The sequence below is a fragment of the Selaginella moellendorffii genome, unplaced genomic scaffold, assembly GCF_000143415.4.
Source record: "Selaginella moellendorffii unplaced genomic scaffold, v1.0 SELMOscaffold_151, whole genome shotgun sequence".
Taxonomy (NCBI): Eukaryota; Viridiplantae; Streptophyta; class Lycopodiopsida; order Selaginellales; family Selaginellaceae; genus Selaginella; species Selaginella moellendorffii.
Window position 1 is genome coordinate 229,962 of NW_003314412.1, and position 21,387 is coordinate 251,348.

General features: G+C 42.7%; 8 protein-coding genes across 9 annotated transcripts; 7 read left to right on the forward strand and 1 right to left on the reverse strand.

Annotated features, from left to right (window-relative positions):
• Nucleotides 1-88: 88 nt before the first annotated feature.
• On the forward strand, nt 89-1,477 carry LOC9640814 (caldesmon). Its single transcript, XM_002993209.2, has 2 exons — nt 89-1,035; nt 1,110-1,477. The coding sequence occupies exons 1-2, from the start codon at nt 159-161 to the stop codon at nt 1,418-1,420; spliced, it is 1,188 nt and encodes a 395-aa protein (XP_002993255.1). The 5' UTR covers nt 89-158; the 3' UTR covers nt 1,421-1,477.
• Nucleotides 1,478-2,034: 557 nt separating this feature from the next.
• On the forward strand, nt 2,035-3,351 carry LOC112343467 (pentatricopeptide repeat-containing protein At1g56690, mitochondrial-like). The gene is made up of 3 exons (XM_024666972.1): nt 2,035-2,224; nt 2,488-2,603; nt 2,905-3,351. The coding sequence occupies exons 1-3, from the start codon at nt 2,035-2,037 to the stop codon at nt 3,349-3,351; spliced, it is 753 nt and encodes a 250-aa protein (XP_024522740.1).
• A 326-nt stretch (nt 3,352-3,677) lies between these two features.
• LOC112343468 (peroxidase 62-like) lies at nt 3,678-4,121 on the forward strand. Its single transcript, XM_024666973.1, has one exon. It carries the CDS (start codon nt 3,678-3,680, stop codon nt 4,119-4,121), a length of 444 nt encoding a protein of 147 aa, XP_024522741.1.
• A 66-nt stretch (nt 4,122-4,187) lies between these two features.
• Nucleotides 4,188-4,824, forward strand: LOC9640815 (cationic peroxidase 2). Its single transcript, XM_002993210.2, has 2 exons — nt 4,188-4,272; nt 4,535-4,824. Exons 1-2 carry the CDS (start codon nt 4,188-4,190, stop codon nt 4,822-4,824), a joined length of 375 nt encoding a protein of 124 aa, XP_002993256.2.
• Nucleotides 4,825-4,959: 135 nt separating this feature from the next.
• LOC112343457 (17.5 kDa class I heat shock protein-like) lies at nt 4,960-5,513 on the forward strand. The gene has a single exon (XM_024666940.1). The coding sequence runs from the start codon at nt 5,023-5,025 to the stop codon at nt 5,467-5,469; it is 447 nt and encodes a 148-aa protein (XP_024522708.1). The 5' UTR covers nt 4,960-5,022; the 3' UTR covers nt 5,470-5,513.
• A 245-nt stretch (nt 5,514-5,758) lies between these two features.
• LOC9640816 lies at nt 5,759-6,404 on the forward strand. The gene is made up of 2 exons (XM_002993211.2): nt 5,759-5,960; nt 6,010-6,404. The coding sequence occupies exons 1-2, from the start codon at nt 5,759-5,761 to the stop codon at nt 6,315-6,317; spliced, it is 510 nt and encodes a 169-aa protein (XP_002993257.1). The 3' UTR covers nt 6,318-6,404.
• Nucleotides 6,405-16,954: 10,550 nt separating this feature from the next.
• Nucleotides 16,955-18,943, reverse strand: LOC9640819 (high affinity nitrate transporter 2.4). Of its 2 annotated transcripts, none has more exons than XM_002993232.2 (2): nt 18,079-18,943; nt 16,955-17,813 (listed from the first exon to the last, which is right to left on the reverse strand). In XM_002993232.2, the coding sequence occupies exons 1-2, from the start codon at nt 18,892-18,894 to the stop codon at nt 17,025-17,027; spliced, it is 1,605 nt and encodes a 534-aa protein (XP_002993278.2). In that variant the 5' UTR covers nt 18,895-18,943; the 3' UTR covers nt 16,955-17,024. The 2 variants fall into 2 exon arrangements, with proteins under 2 accessions (XP_002993278.2, XP_024522749.1); XM_024666981.1 differs by having other exon boundaries at nt 16,955-18,005.
• Nucleotides 18,944-20,144: 1,201 nt separating this feature from the next.
• Nucleotides 20,145-21,256, forward strand: LOC9640838. The gene is made up of 2 exons (XM_002993214.2): nt 20,145-20,439; nt 20,619-21,256. Exons 1-2 carry the CDS (start codon nt 20,219-20,221, stop codon nt 21,109-21,111), a joined length of 714 nt encoding a protein of 237 aa, XP_002993260.1. The 5' UTR covers nt 20,145-20,218; the 3' UTR covers nt 21,112-21,256.
• The last annotated feature ends 131 nt before the right edge of the window (nt 21,257-21,387 follow it).

Consider the following 21,387-nt stretch of genomic DNA (forward strand, 5'->3'; position numbering starts at 1 on the left):
TGTCCAAGCACAAAGATCAATCCAGGTTGTAACGTCGTCGAGGATAGATCGTATAAGAAGCCGCATTCTCGTTGCGAATTGCAAGCATCAATCAACTGTCTCCTCTAGACTAGAAATCATCATTCAGAGAAAAGTTTAGAATCATAGTAGTAGCTGCCATGGCTCGCATCTTCCTTTGCGGCTTGCTAGCCGCAGCCATGCTCTTGTGCATGCTCGCAGGAGCCCAAGCCGATGGATCATACGACTACAAGAAGCCATCCTACAAGGCCGATGAGGAGAAGTCCAAGCCAGCCTACAAGCCACAAGAGGAGAAGAAATACAAGCCCGAGGACAACTACAAGCCCAAGGAGTACAAAGCCGAGGAGGAGAAGAAGTACAAGCCCAAGGAGGACGAGAAGAAGAGCTACAAGCCGGAAGAGGAGAAGAAGTACAAGGCCGAGGAAGAAAAGAAGTACAAGGACGAAAAGAAGAGCTACAAGTCCGAAGAGGAGAAGAAGAGCTACAAGCCCGAGGAGGAGAAGAAATACAAGGACGAGAAGAAGAGCTACAAGCCCGAAGAAGAGAAGAAGTACGAGGAGAAGAAGAGCTACAAGCCGGAAGAGGAGAAGAAGTACAAGGACGAGAAGAAGAGTTACAAGTCCGAAGAGGAGAAGAAGAGTTACAAGCCCGAGGAGGAGAAGAAGTACAAGGACGAGAAAAAGAGCTACAAGCCCGAAGAGGAGAAGGAGAGCTACAAGCCCGAGGAGGAGAAGAAGTACCAGGACGAGAAGAAGAGCTACAAGCCCGAAGAAGGGAAGTACAAGGAGGAGAAGAAGAGCTACAAGCCCGAAGAGGAGAAGAAGTACAAGGAGGAGAAGCCGGCTTACAAGCCCGTGGAGAAACCCTCATACAAGAAAGTTGACGACGATAAGAAGTACAAGAAGGTCGAGGAAGAGGAGAAGAAGCCATTCTACACTCCAAAACCAGCTTACAAGCGCGTCGCAATTGAAGGCTACGTCAATTGCCAAGATGGCTACTCCAAGAAGCCACTCGAAGGTATAATCTTTCACCTTAGATCTCTAGATCTCTCGAAGTTTTCATCTTGTTTTGATCTCGGGAGTGTTTTCCAGGTGCTGTTGTGAGCCTGAGCTGTGCCAAGAGCGACGCCCCCCTGCAAGAGAAAACCAACGCGTATGGATACTTCTACTTCCCACTGGGCTATGGCGCGTACAAGGAAGTGGAAGTGGAAACCATCACAGTGAAATTGGCTTCCTCCTCGAGCAAGAACTGCTACATTGCCACCAATGTAAACAATGGCAAATCCGGCGCCAAGATCGACAAGAGCAAGAGCAAAATCATCGGTGAGACTCTCGTCTATGAGGTCGGCCCCTTCGCTTTCGCTCCAGCGATACCAGCTTACAAATCGCCCTACCACGCTTGACGCCCCAATTCTTTGGTCTTGCATAGAGGAATAAAAGCGGGAAAACATTTTTAAGCTTGGATCTCTGTTTTTAGGGTTCTTGATGGACAGAGAGTGCGCGGCGCTCGTGGGATAGTGCACGAATCTCGCGCAGGCCCGCGACGCGCACTCGCGCATCGCTCAGCGGCTGGGAATCCCCAACGACCCATTCGTGTCGAATCTCCTCGTCCGGATGTACGCGATGCGGCAGCTCCGTCTTTCAATTCGATCGAGCCCAAGCACGTCTTCTCGTGGAATCTTGCTGGGCGCTTTCGCCAGCAAATTGATCTCTTCCAGATCTCTTCGATTCTATGCCCCAGAAGGATCTCGTCTCGTGAAATTCCATGATCACCGCATTCTCGCGCGCTCGCTTCTTAGACGAAGTCTCTGTTTCCTCGCATAGGGACCTCGAATATACTAAGAATCTCTTGCCGATGCTGGTGGCATATTCCCGCCCGGGGCTGAACGGCTGACTTGCTGACGTGGGTTCGCCCAGACATGGCATCTGGAAGATGCTGAAGTTTCACCAGCATATTCCCAAAAAGGGCATCTTTTGGAGTTTGACGAAAGCATCTTGGACAAGGATCTTGTGACGTATGCTGTCTGCTTATAACTTTAATGGAAATTTAGAAGAAGCTAAGTTAATGCCACAGAAGAACCTGGTGACCTGGAATGCCATGCTGGCTGCATATACCTTGACCGGGCATCTGGCCCAAGCGTCACCTATTTTTGAGAATATGCCAGCTAGGAACGTAGTCTCTTGGATCAGCATTATTGCCGCGTACGGTGAATGTGGAAATATTCTTCAAGCTTGATTCCATGCCCCAAAAGGATCTAATTGTATGGAATGCAATGCTTGCGGAATGGGTATCTGGAAGAATGCCTCATGCAGATCTAGTTTCGTACACAACAATACTAGAGAGTTTGGTGGTGTTTTCAGTGCAATAGAAATATACAGTGGACGTCACATGTTGGACGTCGCTACTAATGGCATATTCCCAGAACGGAGATGCTAAGGTGTTATTTTGACTGGCGAAACCCCATGCTAGCGGCATATACCCAAAGAGGCATTTGGACGAGGCTAAAATACTTTGACAAAATGGAGCGGTGGGATATCTACAATGCTGACTGGATATTCCCAGAATGGCTATCTGGAACACGCAAGGTATCGATACTTTGGAGGCCATGCCATATTACAATGCGGTGACTTGGACCACCCTTCTTGTGGCATATGCCCAAAGAGGGATCTGGAAGAAATTACAACATTCTCTTTGACAAGATGGAGGAAAAGAGCCTCCTGTCATGCAATGCGATGCTCTCGATATATTCCCAAGTTGGACATCTTACAGAGAGGCGGAGTGGGTTTATAAATCAATCCAAGAGAAGAACTTTGTCTCATGGAATGCGATGCTTTCGGCTTACTCTCAGAGAGGGAATCTTTCCAAGGCTATACTCCTCTTTGACAGGATGCCGGAACGAGGCCCAGTTTCATGGACAGCTCTCTTGCAATGTATTCTCCCAACGGAAAACATTCTAAGAACCTAGACTTATTCAAATCCATGCAAGTTGACGGTGTTAAGAGTGTTCTAGCGGGATCGAGCCATGTTAGTGATGTTCCTGTCAGATGCTCGACTTTTCAATCGCTCTGTCTGGATTTCGAGATGATCCCGAGCAAGCAGAAGTATGGATGCATGGCAGGATTGTTCTGCCGAGCTGGGAGAATCAGGGATGCTCGAGATCTCGTCTCGAGTGCTCCATTTGTTCCAGACGAAGTAGACTGGATAAGCTTGCTCGGGAATCAGAAGAGTTTGCGAGAAAAAATTGGTGTTCAAGCGGTGGAGCAAGCTCTGGCATTGGATTCAGACTTAACAGCGCCATTTGTCTTGCTGTCACCACCTTTTAAAGCACTTTGATGGTATTTAGACTTTCTCAGGTAGGATCTATTTTGTAAGAAAACAGTAATTGCGGTTTGGAAAGAAAATTCTCTTGGGAGCTTTCGTATATAATTAGAGAAATTGTCTACCATCTCTGGAGCGTTTCTCAAAACCTGAGGACAACACTCAAAACTTGGCAGTATTTGTACCAGATAGAGATTGACAGGGTCACGGGACACAATCCAGGACGTGTTTGTTCAAACCGAAATTCATATATAAAAGTCAGCCGAAGAACACATTGCCCAAAACAAGCAAAGAGTCATAGCTTTTCAAGCTATTCCTTCTATAGAGCTACTTAAAAAACCATGGCTTCCATGCTTTCGAGCGATCGAATCTTGATGCTTTGCATGGTTTTGCCTTCATTCAGCTTCAAGGGAGCTTTGTCACACTCGATTGGATTTGGACACAGCTACGCACAAACTTGTCCCGATGCTGAGCGGATCATCCGCGACACGATCTGCGATTACGCCAATCGCGATCCAACAGTCCCGGCGGGACTGATACGCTTGCACTTTCACGACTGCTTCGTTAACGTACACTCCGGTATAGATAAGTTATACAATGTTCTTGGATTTGTGCGACGCCTCTATCCTTCTCGACTCAACTCCAACAGATATCCTCCAAACAACAATTCAGCGCAGGGATTCGAAGTTATTGACGATGCAAAGAGAAGATTGGAGAAAGCCTGTCCTGGAGTGGTGTCGTGTGCAATTGCCATCGCCGCCAGGGATTCGACAGTCAAGCTTTGATCGTTTTTGTGTCAAGTGATTGAAAGCACTGAATTTTTCCTCTCGAATGATCATATGATATTTTAGATGGAAGGCCGGCACTATGAAGTAGTCACTGGGCGCTACGATGGAAGAGTGTCAAGCTTCGATCTGGCAAGCACAACACTGCCAGGTCCCTCGTTCGATGCTGCAGCTCTCATTGAAAACTTCAATAATTGAAAGCTTGTCCATTCAAGATCTCGTTGTTCTATCAGGTTGGATAAATTAAACTATCTTAACAAATTCTTACACAAATTCTTGGCAGGAGCTCACACAGTTGGGGCCTCCAAGTGTTTTACTTTCGCCAACGGCCGATTTGATCGCATATACAGCTTCAAAAACACCAGCATGCAAGATGAAACTGTGAATCCCGAGTATTTGGCATATCTCCGGAGATTTCACCGCGAACACAGTCGAGTTTGACAGGGGCTCCCAGTTTAATTTCGACAACTGGTACTTCAAGAACTTGGAGAAGAGGAATGATCTTCTCACCTCTGACCAGGACCTCTTTGAGAGTCAATTCACGAGTGGACTGGTGAAGTTTTACGGGAACAATCCCGATAAGTTTGCCCGGGACTTCGGGCAGTCCATGATCAAGATAAGAAACATTGGGTGGAAGACGAGAGAAAATGGAGAGATCAAGAGGGTGTGTAATGTAGTAAACAGCGACTCGTATTCACAGTAAGTTTGATCAGTTGAAAATCAGTTGTTGTATGTCATTTTAAATTGATATAGAATCTTCTGGAATATCACTTTTCTAGAATATTCTAGGATGAAATGGAACACTCTAGAGTTGTCCATAGCTCTGTATAAACGTGGAGCAGTCTCTTGGCCTGAGCATCGAAAAGTTACAAATTTCTTCTTCGTCTTCTAAGTTCCAGACATGGCTTTGCATTTCTATGGTGGCAATGGCAGCAGCATCTTCGATCCCTTCGAGGAGCTCTCGTCGATCTTGGCTGGTGGCCACGAGCCCTCGAAGCAGATGGCCAGGGATGCGAGCGCCGTCGCCAACACTCGCGTGGATTGGCTCGAGACGCCCGAAGCGCACGTCTTCAAGGCCGATCTCCCGGGGCTGACCAAGGAGGAGGTAAAGATCAGCGTGGAGGATGGCCGCACTCTCCAGATCAGTGGCGAGAGGAAGAAGCACGAGGCACAGAAGAGCGATAAGTGGCACCGCGTGGAGCGCAGCTATGGGAGCTTCCTGAGGAAATTCCGGCTGCCCGAGAGCGCCAATGTGAATGCGATCAAAGCCCAAGTGGAGAACGGCGTCCTCACGGTCACAGTTCCAAAGATCCCCAAGCCACAGCCAAGAACTATCCAAGTAGAGTAGAAGTGTGATCTTGTAAATTTGAGAAAGAGAATGGGAAAAGTCAAATAAAGAGCCCCCTTTTCTTACACTCGATGACGTCCCTGTTGATGGTCTTTCCGTTTGTTAGAAAACAGCTATCTTGAGTGGTCTAAGGGGGGATACCTGCATTCCAATTCGAACCCAACTTAACTTTCCCATTTATTTATAACTGAACGTGTAGATCATGGGGACGTTCATTGTCTTTGTAAGATCGTGACCATGTCCTTCAAGACCTTTAAAAGCGTCATGTATGAGAACCACATTTTAAGCCATGGAGAGATCAAATGCAACACCACTTTTCTTGCTGGTGCTAGTAGCTTTGTCCTCTTTGGCACAAGCAGAGTACAAGCTTGGAATTCCTCTCCAAAAGTATAGCCACAGTTCTTCTCAATATGAGAAGCCCGCAGCATACAAACAGGTAGCAATAGAAGGCTTCGTCTACTGCCATGGGAGCCAGAGAAAACCTCTAGAAGGTTTGTTTAAAGTTTGTTGTCATGATAGACTTCGATCTTCCTCTTCCAGGGGCTGCCGTGGGAGCCGTGTCATCGGAGAGCAATCGCTACGTCGGAGCCAAGACAAATTCTTATGGCTACTTCTACATTCCTCTCAACTATGACAGGCCCAAGAAGCCCGTGAATCCAAAATCCTGGAGAGTTTTCCTTGTCTCCTCCCCGGATCAAACTTGCAGTGTCAAAACCAACACTGGAAATGGCAAAACGGGAGCTTTTCTAGCTCGCAGCAAGTCATTTTCAGATCGCATCCTTTACACCGTTGGCCCATTCGAGTTTATGCCATTGCCTCCAGGGTACACACAATCCCCCAACTATTGACGTGTTGTGTAGAATCGTTGATACTCAAGCAAGTGAATGAACGCTTGTCATTTTATTAATAACATTGTATGACTTTTATTTTGTTTTTACGAATTTATTTCTTAGAGCGTCAATTTCTTTTTTGGATATTAGATGGATATTCGATTCTTAAATGATTGTTTTGATTTCTAAATTGTTTATGTACTATCTGTTCCATATAAACTGCTGAAAGAATTAGAGAAAGCCTAGACATGCAGACAAAAGTATTTATCTTCGCATTCCTATTTATAAATTTGTGCTTTAGCATTAGAAGGCGTTACCAATATCCAAATGCAATTAGTTTGGTTTTGAGGCAAACTGTTATAATGGAAGAAGTTTTTAAACTTCTTAGGGACGTTAGCCAGGTAGAATTTGATTATTATGGAGGATTTTCATATGGCACTCTATTAAAACTTGAAGATGGAAGGATCATGAGTGTAGATATTGGATGGTTAAATTCTCAAAGAAAATGGTATTCTTTTGATATGTGTAATATCTTTCCAAATTGGGGGTTTACTACTACTGGTGCAGCACTAGCATCTGAAATGATGACAATAGTGAAGAAATATGTAGTAACTGATCAAGTAACTTATGGTTCTGCTAAATATACAGCGGGGAGATACATGATTTCATATGTTATTGATGATCCAAGTCATGAAAATATTAAAAGCTTATCAAATTTCTCTAGTCAAACTAAAATAGTTGAGGTTGTGGAACATGATTGTGACTTGTATAAAACATGTATTCAAAGCGGTCCAATATATACAAGTTTTTCTAAGCTTACTGCTGGGAATTATCTCCAATCCTTAAATACATTTTACACTGTGCACATGCAACATGACTGCAGATTAGTCATTTACCATGGTCCAGAAGAATTATGGGGCACGAAAACTCAAAACAAAGGTAATGGTTGCTATCTTCAGATGCAAAAAGATTGCAACTTAGTGATATATGATGAACATGGAAATGTTGTGTGGACATATAATATTTATTGGACAAATAAGTGGCTTCCTTGTGCATTTTGTATAGAGGATGATGGATTTGTTGCAGTTTATAACACTCAAGAGCAAATTAATATATGGAGATCAGATAATTAATCTTAATAGTTTATATGCTTATTTTTCTTAATTATATTTATAATAAAAAATTCCTCTAGAAATCTTACTATAAAGCTTAGGAATAGTGTTACTAGACAAAAAAATGCTAGAGGTGTTCTTTTCTTGAACAATTAAAATCCATGGTTGGAAATCTATGGTGGCAAGCTGTAGCGCATGTGATCATGGGATGAGATTTGGATATACTGTCATTGTGGATCCTTGGAACCTTGGGAGATAAATGGCTTTTCTCCATTTTGGTTAGTTGGCTTAAGGGGAGAGAGATAAGGTGCGCTACAGTTGGTATCGGAGCAAATGGCACGGGTTCGATTCCCATTGATTAGTGTTAGTCAATAGTCAATGAGGACATTGACATCTCTGAAGGGGGGGTGAGTGCATCCACCGTGGGACTGCGGTACGGGTCGATGACTAGTTGCCTCACATGGAATAGCTGGTCTACACAATGGAAGGATTGGAAGGATTGGTAGATTGAGTGCGGAAATGGAGGTGTTGATTCCCCTTGGCTCAGTAGGGGTTGTTAGTCAATAGTCAATGAGGACATTGACATCTCTGAAGGGGGGGTGAGTGTAGCGCATGTGTCTCTAAAGGGGGGGTGAGTGTAGCGCATGTGATCATGGGATGAGATTTGAATATACTGTCACTGTGGAACCTTGGGAGATAAAATAGCCACTAAGGGCTCTCTCATCAAACAATTACCCCTTTTCCAGTTGGCTTAAGAGGTGAGTGTAGCGCATGTGATCATGGGATGAGATTTGAATATACTGTCACCGTGGAACCTTGGGAGATAAAATAGCCACTAAGGGCTCTCTCATCAAGCAATTGCCCCTTTTCCAGTTGGCTTAAGGGGAGAGAGATAAGGTGCGTTACACAAGCTCCATATGGAGCAGATGAGACTATAACATAGAAGTTTGGATGGATATAATCCAAAGAATAGTTTCATCTCTTTTAGCTAGATAGTGAATCTAGTGGAAAATACAAATTCTCAAGGTCTAGCAAGATAGAATGGATCTTGCTATGAAATTTACTCTTCATCAACACTAATTTTGTCAATAGAAGCAGCGCTCAAAGATTGCCAAGATTTTTAATGAGTTATATAACTTATATAGAGTATAGGCTACTATTCTTCACATGGGGTGATTCCAATGTGTGTGTGTGGGTTCCAACCCTATAGCCATCAAATTAAATAATATCATCTTTGTTTGTCACTTCTAAATTTCTACATTTTGAACTGATAAAACTAAGGAAAGACAACCATGTAGATCATTTTAAGTTGTGACTTTGTGCCACAACATACAAACAAAGAGATTGCCATAGACACAAAGAGAAGTTAAATTTTGTAAATTCTCTTCCCAAGAGGGTGCTGTGGCAGCTATGTCCCTCAAGAGCAATGACTCTATTACAAATATCCGTGCATTCTTCCCAACTATACAAACCTATGAATTCAACATCCTAGAGAGTTTTTCTTGTGTCCTTAGATTAAGTTTGCAATGTCAATACCAACAGTAGACAGGATTGCAACAAGTCATGTCCTGAATGCATCCTCTTAGACTGCTATATAAAATCTGCATAATAATAAATTCTATTCAGCTTATAACATCCTTAATAATTTTTATTTATTCCATTATAACTTTTTGCCTTCAGTATAGTATGCTTGGAAAAACTTGAATATTTTGGACCTCCTTGAATACTTATACAACAGCCTCAACTGTTTTAATTTGACTAGAGAATTTGGGGAAATTATAATAGTTTCAGGAGGATCAACATTAATATATGAAATCATATACCTCCCGACTAGCAAAACCAAAATTCATGTCATTGTGAAATACATATTTCTTCATTACTTCCATATTGCTACACCACAATTAGTGATACCCCAATTTGGAAAGTTCACACACACATATGATAGAGTATTTTGAGAATTTATTGTTCAATTGAAGATGGAAGGACAATGAGTGTAGATACTTATACCATACATGACTCCAAAATACAAACAATCTTCCAACTATTGATGTTGTGTGCAAAGCTTTTGATTAATATTTTGTATAGTTTTTTATTTTGATTTCTAATGAGATTTAATATAAAATTTAACTCCTATATTTTAAATTGCATAGATAAAACTTTCTCTTTTTATGGTGTAGTATTATGTATGCTACCAATATCCAAATGAGAATTATCTCCAATCTTTAAATAGGTTTTATACTGTATACATGGTCATTTCCCATGGTCGCACAGAATTATGGGGCACCAAAACTGAAAACAAAGGTGATGGTTTCTATCTTCAAATGCAGAAAGATTGTAACCTAGTGATATATGATGAAAATGGAAACACATATAAATAATTATTAGACAAATAAGTGGCTTCCTTGTGCTTTTTGTATCGATGATGATGGATTTGCTGCAGTTTATAACACTCAAGAGCAAGCTCGTATATGAAAATCATCTCAATATAATGTGTTTAGTTTTCTAATTTGATTTCTAGTAAAAGAAAAGGAACAAAGAGGAACAAAGGTGAATCTTTTCTTCCACAGTCCATGGCCGGCTTAACTCGAAAATTTTAGGGCGGCGAGCGCCACATGGAGAGCGTGTCGGCCGATTCCTTTCTCTCTCGCGCTATTTACAATTTAAAAGAACTGCAACGCCAAAGAGGAAGGAACAAAGAAGTTTGGTTGGCCGCGCGATCTAAAAGAAACAAGGTAGAGCGCGTAGCAATAGTTTCATTCGATCTCTTTTGGTCAGATGGTGAATCCAGTGGCATATGCAAATTCTCGGGGAGCAATTGATAGAATGGATCTCCTCCACAACCGCAATGAAAATTCGCTCTCCACCGACGCTGATTCCGCCAGCAGCAGCAACGGCGGCGGCGCCCCGAAGATCGCCAAGAAGATCGATCGTTTCTTGGACAGAAGCAAGAAATCTTTGGTGAGTTCCTTCAAGGATCTGGGCTACCTCCACCAAATCGACGAAGAAGAGGGCGATCGTCACCACGTCCCCTTTCAATCGATCACCAGAGGCAAAAACGGGGGCATGAAAGAATGCCTTGCGTGCCTGGGAATGGCCGCGGCCCTCACGGTCGTCATGGCTGGGATGTTTGGGATCATCCTGCTGCTCGCATTCCACCCAAAATCGCCCACCGTCTCGATCGATCGCGTCTCTAACGGCACACTCTTCCTCTTCGCCGAGTCCACCACCATCCTCGTCGCGCGACTCAACCTCACGCTCCTCGCCAAGAACCCAAACGCCAACGCAGAGATGAGATTCGAACCCTCGTCGCTGGGGCTTTGGTTTGGGGATCGAAACCTGGGCCGGTTCCAGGTGCGAGCGTTCACACAGCCGGCAAGGATGGGAAGTACGCCCTTTCTTGCGGTCATAGATTCTACCACCAATCTCACCGGGAGTGGAGTGGAGCAAAAGATAAGGGCGGAGTTTCGGCAACAAAATGCCACGTTTGGGCTCTTGGGGTATCTGCGCGTCCAGAGAAGGGTGGCAAGTGTGGTGCCTTCCAATGCAGTTGTAAATGTCAACTGTAGCATGAGTTTTAGTCCGAGTTTTCCACCAGTAATCCTTGCAAAAGTTTGCTTGGGCGGAGCAGCTGAGTGGTAAAAGTGAAATTCCAATTTTGTTTTATGTTGTTTTAACAGTTTACCACTATTATACAGTCAAAGGTTATGGAAACATTGGCTGCTATTGCCTAAACGTTTAATTATGAAGAGAATGTTATAGAGTGAGCTTTTTCTAACGATGGAAAAATAGAGAAATGTAGTGATAATGATAATATATTTCATATAAATTACCAAGTGGTAATGGATATATCTAGTAGATTCTTGGATATTCAAGGATATTTTACCATCTAACAGTTGTTATTGATCATATATTTATAATTTTTAAATTTGTTTATGTGAGTGTTTAGGATATAGGAATAAGTATATTAATTAAGGTTTAAACCAGATTAAGTCCCAATTCATATGCTATAGTATTATAATTAGTGTATTACCTAGGCAAGGTAATACATGTATATACATATATATTCTTACAAATTTTACACCATCCTTCCCTTTGGAAGATGAAAATGTGATGACAATAAATTAAGTAAAACATTTAGAGCTTCTGTTGAACGATTACAAACTACTGTAAGAATCTGAAACTCCCACAAAACTATTAACAAAATTGTTAATAACCATGACTAAAGAGTCCTAGCATAATCATCAGTCAACTTTGGAATCCTAATGAACCGATTGTAACTCTATATGCAATTGCCAAATGCTTAAATCAACATTGAAACCATAATTTTGAACCAAAGTAAAGGAGTTCAAGAGCCATTAAGGTCTATATAGCACCATTGTAGTAAATAATATATCCTATTTCCAAATTTGTCTGTTGATAATTTTTTAAGACCATTATTAACTCAAATTCACAACCATAAATAAAACTTGCCTCTTCATCTTTATTTAGCATTGTATATAAGAAATCTAACTCACTCCATTTATTTTCTATATCCTCTTTACCCCTTCCTTGAAAGAATTTTTTTTTAAAGCACCAGGTTCATTTAAACTTGATGTGTTTATCCTTATTTTACCATCTATGTTTAGCTTCACTCCACTATTATATCCATTTGGCTTCACTACGTTAGGGCTAAATGTTTTGTTCATACTTATTATGTTTATCCTCACTTTACAATCCATATTATTTGTCCTCACTCCACTACTATATTTTGCTTGTCCTTACTCCGGACTCTTGTCTATGCCTTCTACCCCCTCTTCTGAAGAAAAAAAAGTTTGAAATGTTGGGGCAAAAAAGAAAAAATGAGAAAAATTAAGGAAAAACAATTATAGAAGAAGAAACCGTGGATAAAGAAGCATCAAAAGAGGAATTTAGAGTAGCTGGCAATGCAGAAATGGGGAAATCAAAAGAAAAACATGTGCTCAAAGCTTGAATAATAGGGGACTTTCTATTATAAAATACTTCAATTACCACAATATAAGTAAAAGATTCACACCGTTCAACCTTCTTAACATATAACTTAACATTTGAGATGGGAAAATCAATAAAAATGTCTATACTCTCAAAGGAACATATAAACTCCTCAACAATAACGATAAAACAAAGGCTTTCAATGGCATTTACAATTAAAAATATATACTCAACCTAAAACTCTGGCCAAAGTGATTCAATCCGTGAAACAGATTAAAGACTTTACTAATAAAACAAAAGCAAGATTCTCAACTTCATGCATATATGCAACATTTAAATTCATATGAAGAGGACATAAAACACTTACTCAACACTGGATTGAGAATGAGAATTATAAAAATCACAAATAATTAATATACCAAGAGAAGAAAACATTGCAAATGAGGAAGAAATATTAGAAATATGATAAAGTGCCTCATATTAACAAATAAGAAAAGGTTAAGAAAAAGCATAAGGTAAAGAGAAAAGATTAAATGACAGATTGAAAGATTGACATCTACCCCATGAAATTTCCATTTCATTTCCAAAGTTATCTTTATAATAATCAAGTTTGTTAAAATGATTTAGAATCTACTTGAGCTTATATATATATCATCTTCTCATAAACTCGATCCTTGAACATTTTCTAAGAACTGGATTGTATCATCCATAGTTCACCAATCAATGTCACAATCATGCTCCATAACCATGTTCCACTCCATCATCAATCAAGGAATATGTCACTTGAAGCTACTAATGCTACTTTGTTAGATTGAACATTTAGTGCTGTGGGGTGTGCTTATATTGGTGCTATGCCCATCCTTGGTGTATCACTATTTCCAACTTCTACAAGACATGATTACATAGCTTATCCTGTTCTTAGTGTTTTGCTATCTCTCGTAGAAGAAGAGAATATAATGAAGACTAGAAGAGAAAGTAAATCTAAACTCAACTATAGCTAGAGTTCTAGATCTTACAAAAAGCTAATATAAATCTAAATTTAAAAGAGAATGAAAAAATAAGAATAAAAAACATGATCCCAAACACTAAAGCAAAGCACTACCAAAAAGCTTTGCCCTTCAAAGACAAATTGCAAAGCCCCTCAAATGTATTAATTAGGGTTTAAACCCTTGTTTATACACAAAAATGGATGGACTAGATTAAATCTCAAATGGACAGTCTATCTGTTAAAGTATTATAGTTAATGTATTACCTAGGCAGTATACATATATAATCTTATAAACCTTACATTTGCATTACTTATTAATAATTAGAAATCAAATTAGTGTATGTAAGAAAAATGTTCAAATGCAAAGTGTGTTGCTGAAGATGTAACAGCATTCCAGACAGTAAACTCTAACTTCTGCTTGGTGTTTCATTTCATTTTATGTTTACAGATCTGCTCTTCTTTCAATAAAACTTTTAATTTTTGAGCTAGAATTTCTTAGTGCTAAGCATGACTAACAAGACAAAGAAAATATAGAGAAAGAAAAAGAGGAGAAACAATATTTCCACTCTATACAATTATTATTAAACCTTTGTTACAAATGAATTAGTAAAATTTTCAGAGATTCTCTACAAACTAAACTAATCACAGATGATAAATTACAGTTAAGATATAAATTTACAAATAAATCAACAATATTATAAACATTTTTAAACATACTTAAAAACTAGAGATTTTATTCCTTGGGATTTAATTACAGGTGGGTTTCTTTTGAATCTAATCTGGAAAAACCAAAGATTAACTGTCTGACCTCCATATAAAAACATGTTCCTGAGTGTTATAAACTGCAACAAATCCGTCATCATCTATACAAAATACACAAGGAAGCCATTTATTTGTCCATTAAATATTATATGTCCATATCACGTTTCCATGCTCATCATATATTACTAGATTACAATTTTTTTGTATTATTTAAAGGTCAATCATCCCTTTTTTTTTGAGTTTTGGTGCCCCATACTTCTGCGGACCGTGGTAAATGACTAGTCTGCAATCATGGTGCATGTGTACGGTATAAAATATATTTAAAGATTGGAGAAAATTCCCAGAAGTAAGCTTAGAAAAACTTGTATATTTTGGACCTCCTCGAATACAGGTTTTGTATAAGTCACAATCGTATTCTAAAACCTCAACTCCTTTAATTTGATTAGAGAAATTTTATGAAATTATAAAGATTATCGGGAGGATCATTAATAACATAGGAGATCATATACCTCTCAACTGTATAACTAGCAAAACCATAAGTAACTTCATCACGAAATACATATTTCTTCATTATTTCCATTAGTTCGATTGATATTGGTAGAGCACTATTTGAAAAAACCCAATTTGGAAAAATATTACACATATCAATATAATACCATGGTTTATTCTCAGAATTTAAACACTCATTATCCTTCCATCTTCAAGTGGTATTAGACTGCCATATGAAAATCCTGCATAGTTTTATAATTTCTTCCATTATAACTTCTTGCCTTAAAATTACAGTAACTGCATTTTCATATTCGTAAATCACTCTAATGCTAAAAGTTAAATTTATAAATAATAATGCGAAATTGAATATTCTAACATGCATGTTTGAACTTTCTTTATAGTACAATAAACAACTTAGAAACAAAAATAATTTTCCTCCACATTAAATAGTAAGATTCGAAGATCCATCTGATATTTAAAAAATGAAGTCCCGTGGACTATTAAGAAAAAAAATGTAAAAATAAAAAAGGAGTAAAAAAGGAAAGTATTAAAACTTCGTCAAAATTGTACTTTGGTTTCACTAAAAACTTCAGGAACCAAAACTTGTGATCAGGTTGGATGGATTATACAAATTCTTGGCAGGAGCTCACACACGTCCATCTAGAACTTCAAAAACACCAGCAAGATGGAATTGTGAATCCCGAGTTTCTGGAGGAGATTTCACCAAGAAAACAGTCAAGTTTGACAGGGGTTCCCAGTTCAATGGAGCAGAGGAATGCTCTTCTCACCTCTGACCAAGACCTCTTTGAGAGTCAACTCAGACTGGTGAATTTTTAGGTCACCCCTGGCACGCTGGACTTTGGGCAGTCCAAGATGGGAAACATTAAGAGGTGTGTAATGTAGCAAACAGCGACTCATATTCACAGTAAGTTTGATTGCTTGAAAACTAAAATTGTATTATGAATTTAAATTGATTCAGAATCTTCTGGACTATTCTAGAATGTCATGGCTCTGTGAGCGATCTCTTGACCAATAGCAAGTCACAAATTTCTTCTTCGTCTTCCAAGTTCCATACAACAGCGCTGGACGGCTCGTTGCCACCAGCTGAAGATGCTGTTGCCATTGCCACCATAGAAATGCAAAGCCTATCCTCTAGAAGATCTTGTGTTTAAAATCTGTGTTCTGGATATATTTTGACAGGGAGCCATGTCCTTGTAGAGCGGTGGCAAAAGACCCCAAAACATATTATGAACATATGAAGCCCGTGAATCCAAAATCCTGGAGAGTTTTCCTTGTCTCTATCTAGATCAAGCTTGACCAACAAATGAAAATGGAAATGGCAAAATTGGAACTTCGTCAAGCTTACAGTAAGTCATTTCTGGATGTGTCCTCTATACTTTGAGTAGATCCCCTACATGCCTACTGCACCGGCCTCCCATCTATACGATCATATGATCATTCGAGAGGAAAAGTTCACATGTTTTCAAAATTGACACAAAGAGATGCTAACTTTGATTGTCGAATCCCGTTCTAACCATTAAGAATCATTTGAAAGTTTCAAAGTATTGAAAATTTCAAAGTGGCAGCAATGACAATTGTATCGGCACATGACACCACTCCAGGGCAGGCTTTCTCCAATCTTCTCTGTGGAATCCCGAGCTAAATTGTTGTTTGGAAGGGAGAACTTCTCGACGTTGGTACCATCTGTTGGAGTTCGATTATCGTAGATAGCGTTCTTGGATTTGTGATAAACTCACAACGCCTTCTGAGAGAGACGTTAACGAAGGAGTCGTGAAAGTGCAAGCGTATCAGTCCCGTTGGATCGCGATTGGCATAATCACTGATCATGTCGCGGATGATCCGCTCCGCATTGGGAGAAGTTTGTGCGTAGCTGTGTCCAAATCCAATTGGGTGTGACAAAGCTCCCTTGAAGCTGAGCGAGAGAAAAATGATCAAGAATCAATTGCTCTAAAGTGTGGAAGCCATGAAAGTAGCTCTATAGAAAGAATAACTTCACGGTCAACAAATCTTTGCTTGTTATGGGCAATATGACCTTTATAATGTCCACACCGCCGTCGGTGTAGCTGCTAGCTGCCCATGTAGGGTCCGGGCATTGTTTCCGGGAGGGTCTTGCACTCCGACGCTCCAGAGCCTCTTATACGATGAAGACATGCATGATTTCGGGGCAGCTATCAGTTGGTGTGTTTTGGTATTCCCTGCTCTGTATCTTAGTAGTTTGTCGCGCCATGCAATTCGTCTGGATTGATCTCCTCCGTGTACAAGTGGTACTTGGTGTTGGTTTAAGTAGTGTGCATTGCATCCAGAATTTTTTAATATGAAGCAGGACTAAGTTTATAAGTCTATTGAAGTTATATTCATCATCATCATCATCATCATCCCGAGGGAGAGAACAACAGCTGGTATATATCATAGAATGGGGTTGACCACTGCACTGGGCTGAGGTTGTGACGACGCACCCGATCGCATCCGTCCTCTCTCCGAGTGAGAGTTCTCTGCAAACTTGAGTGCTGTGAGGTGCATCCCTTTGGCCTTCTCCTCCTCGCTCCACTCGGCGAGATAGTACGCCTCCTCGGTGGCTCCAGGATCGCTCGACGCCCTGCAAAGCATCCCTCCCCACTGCGGGAAGTAGACACCCAGCAGCGCTAGCGAGCATCCCACGCTCATGGCGCCCATGAGACTAAACCCGGCCTCGAACGAGAAGGTCTCGTTGGTGAAGAAGATGAGCTGCGTCACCACTCCGCCCAGGTTGCCGCCACCCCCCGTGAGGCCCGCGAGAACTCCCAGCGATCGTCTCGACACGAACGGGACGATCCCAAACGTCGCACCGCACGCCGCCTGGAGGAAGATCGAGAAGAGGATGACGATGCCTATGGCAGTCCCGAGGGTGTTCATGAAGCCCAGCAGCACACACATGAGTCCCCCGACTGTCTGGAAGAGGAAGAGGATCCAGAGGCGGCCGCGCATGCCGTAGGAGCGCGCGATCACGTCCGAGAGGATGCCGCCCATGGGGCGGGAGATGAAGTTGGCGAGGCCGAAGATGGAGGCGACGATGCCGGCGGTGCCAAGGTGGAGGCCGAACTCGTCGTAGAAGTACTCGGCGATGTTGTTAAAGACAGTGAGCTCCACGCCAAAGCTGTAGCCATAGACGAAGGCAAAGAGCCAGGTGCGATAGTTCTTGGCTGCGTTGCGAAGCACCTGTAGAAAAAGTAAGAAAATTAGTACAAGGAAGAGCAAAGTCAAGATGCCCAAGAGCAAAAGTAAAAAAAACGTGAAAGCATCTCTACATGATCGAATGCATTTTTCTACGCTACAAAACTTATCTAGAAACATTTTTTTTCCTAGATCAGAGCAGAGCAGTGACGCCCATGGACAGAGCTTTTCTCTGCTCTACAAAATCTCAAAGCCAAAACAGAGTTAGCGGCAAGCAAGAGTCGAGATCCAGAGAGACTAGCTTACGTACCTTGCCAAAGCTGTCCTTGGTTTTGTGGCCCTGCTCCTTGAGATCGCGATAGTTCCCATCCGGCAGATCCTGGCCCAGGATCAGCACCGCCAGCCCCATGAACACATGCATGAGCCCCGGCACATAGAAGGCGATCCTCCAGGCCGTGAAATCGTTGGCTCCAAACTTGAGGATGAGCTGGTAGAGCAGCGGCATGAGGAGCTGCGTGACTCCGCCCCCAAAATCCCCCCAGCCTCCGGTGAATCCATTCGCCATGCCCACGATCTTGGTGTTGAACATGGTGCTCATCCAGAACTGGCACGAGACGAAGGTGGCGAGCGAGAATCCGATGCAAAACCTCACGATGATGAATCCGGTGGGATCGGAGACGAGCGGCATGCAGAAGACCGGCGGGGCGGTGATCATGATGAGGATGGCGCAGCCGTAGCGCGGGCCGACGAGATCGCACACCGGGCCCATGAGGAAGCGCGAGAGGATGGAGCCGGAGATGGAGGCGATGGAGGCGCGGCCGACGTCGAGCTTGGTGAGGTCGAGGTTGTCGCGGATCACCGGGATGAGCGGCGGCGCCGCGAAGGTGGAGGTGAAGCAAGTGAAGAAGGCGATCCACGAGAGGTGGAAGCTTCTCATGTGGGGCTGCGCGAAGGAGAAGAGATCGAGCTTCTTGGCCTTGTGCTCGGAATCCACTGGGAGCCGGAAGTTGGGAGCCGGATTGCGATGCTGCTGCTGCGATGGAGATGGAGGCGGCGGCGAGAGATCGATGTCGACGAATCGCTGCGGCATTTCGATGGCGCCGGAGGAATTCACTGGGGATGCCATGGACGACGATCTTGGCGACGATCGTGGATTTTTCGCGATCTTGAGGCGTAATTGCAAGATTTGACAGAGAATTGCGCGGCTTGCCTGTGCGGATGGATCGATCTCTCTACGCCGATTCTCTGGCGGTGGCTCCCGGCATTCGGGGAGCTTGGGACCCTCGGAAGAGAGGCAATGCTTCGCTCGCTCGCTCCCGAAAGAGGCGAGCTCTCGTTTCTTCCTTGCCTGTGATTCCTCTTCCCTCTTTAAAGAGCAAAACGAATCGCGCTACGTGGCGGCATCGCTGCCGTCCAGGTGGCAGCCCTCGCGAGCGTTGACATTGAGTCGGCGTGTGTACGGCCGACCTTGACTCTAACCCTTGTCGTGAGGCGCGATGTACGGGAAGGGGTACCCGCAAGTACACCAGCAAAAGAAATTTTCTTCCGCGATCCTCTCCAATGTTGGAGCTTCTTTGTAACTTCCAAGCTTTGGATTCTTTACATGAGGCCATGCCGGGTCCTCTAAAAATTTTTATTCAAGGTGGGGTGGCACAAAAGTGTGATATTTGAATTTTTCCTGTGCTTGGATGAGAAATTCATCGTTGGGCTAGAATCTTGTCCTAGGCCCTACGGATAGTACAAACCACCAAAATTCTGAGATTTTATTTCCGGGGATCCGGATGCTTGAGAGATCTCCAAGAAAAACTTTCATACGCATGCTGTGTGAAGTCAAATGTGCAATCTGGCGAGGTCAAGTAGGTTGTGCGGTGGTTTTGTTTGCGCTTGTATCCAAGGAATCAAGTTCGCAAGAACTTTAATGGGTTTCGCCATGACCTACACCATATAGACGTTTTTGTGGAATTAAAAACAAGGCTATGCTGCGAGATCTGGAGGTCTCACCAGCAAAAGAAAGTTCCTTCCGCGTTCTCCTCCCAAACTATTCGCCTATATGCAAACAAACAGACAAATTGCAAGGTTGACCTTCTGGGTTACTCCATGGATATTCTGGATCAAGGATATTCACATAAAGGTACGAAGATGCTTCATTAATAAAGGTTTCTTAATCTGAATATTTTTGTCATTTATTTACGCCCTTATTAAAAACAATGTTTCATAATACGAGGGAAATGATCGTGAGGAAGCTTTTGGAAAGAAGAAATCTGTGTTTGGTACTACCTCTTTCTCACCCAAAATGCGGCTCATGCCAAGAGCGTCCACGACAGGATATGAGGAAATCCAGCATTCCCTCGTGCATGACTCCGAAAGCCGTGAAGCAAGATTGAGGAAAAACTGGGAGGCTTTTTTTTCCTTCTTTTTTTTTTTTTCTCTCGATCCTTTCCTCTCTTTCGATGGGAGGAGGGATCAAACCACTGCTGCTGCCGCTCCTGCTGCTGCTGCTACTGCTGTTGATTTGTTTGATCGCCACTCCAGCAGATGCTACGTGCGCACAAATGGAGAAGTACTATCTGCTATCTCACGCTTGCGATTTCTACTTTGAGGGCTACTACAACTTTCCGCCCTCGCTGGAGCTGGCCGAGAACACGACATACCCTCTCACGGTGCTGGCCAGGTACGATCGAAGATCTTCGATAGATTCACATAGTTTTAGTTTTTCCCACTATCTTTTGACAATAGATGAATCCTTCTTTTCTTTAAGTTTTGGTGTTGGTGTTCTTGCGGTTCTTGCCTGTTTTGCCTGACTTATACATCCATGCCCATGCCATTCTTGACACGACTTTTCATTCACAGGGATGGCACGCCAATCTCGGGCATTAAAACCATCCACCAGTGCAAGATCTTCACTCCAAACCCGCTCTCCTACACGGGCCAGGAGCACGAATGCCCCGTCAACTTCACCATCGACAGCAAGAACCAGATCCAAACCGACCGCTTCTCGCAACACGGCGCGCTCCTGGGGACGCTCCAGGCCAGCGTGATCATGATCTATCTCAGCAACATCGCCCTGGAGGATGGGACTCTGCTCACGCCCGGCGATGGCAACACCAAGTTCCTCGAGTCGAGGAGGTGCGTGGCGTTCATCCGGCTCCCCGATCTCGACGGGACCATCCGGGCCATGCGGGCGGTGAGCTCCGAGTTTGAGGTCTTCGGCACCAAAGTTGCCGAGGAGTTCCTCAAAACCATGAAAGAGGTGGAGGCCGCGCTGAAGAAAGCTCTCGGCCACGACATGGATCCTCTTGGAGCAGCCGGCAGTGGGATTCCTTTCGGGATGTTCTTCCCATAGATCATCAAATTCCCCGATCGATCGACTGCAACCCAACCAAAGCCAACTTTTGGAGAATTTGGAAAACTTTTCGATCGCATTCGACCCGAAAAAAAATATTAATCACGCCCATCCAACTCGTCTTTCGACATCGTGGCGACCTTTCAATGCCAAAGAAATTTCAAATTTTCAAAACAATAAGGGCATATTCTCTCTAGGAGAGAATATCCTCGTGGTCGTTAGATAATTAATGCGGGGAATACTTTAATCGCGCCCTTGGACGACGACAGAATGGAT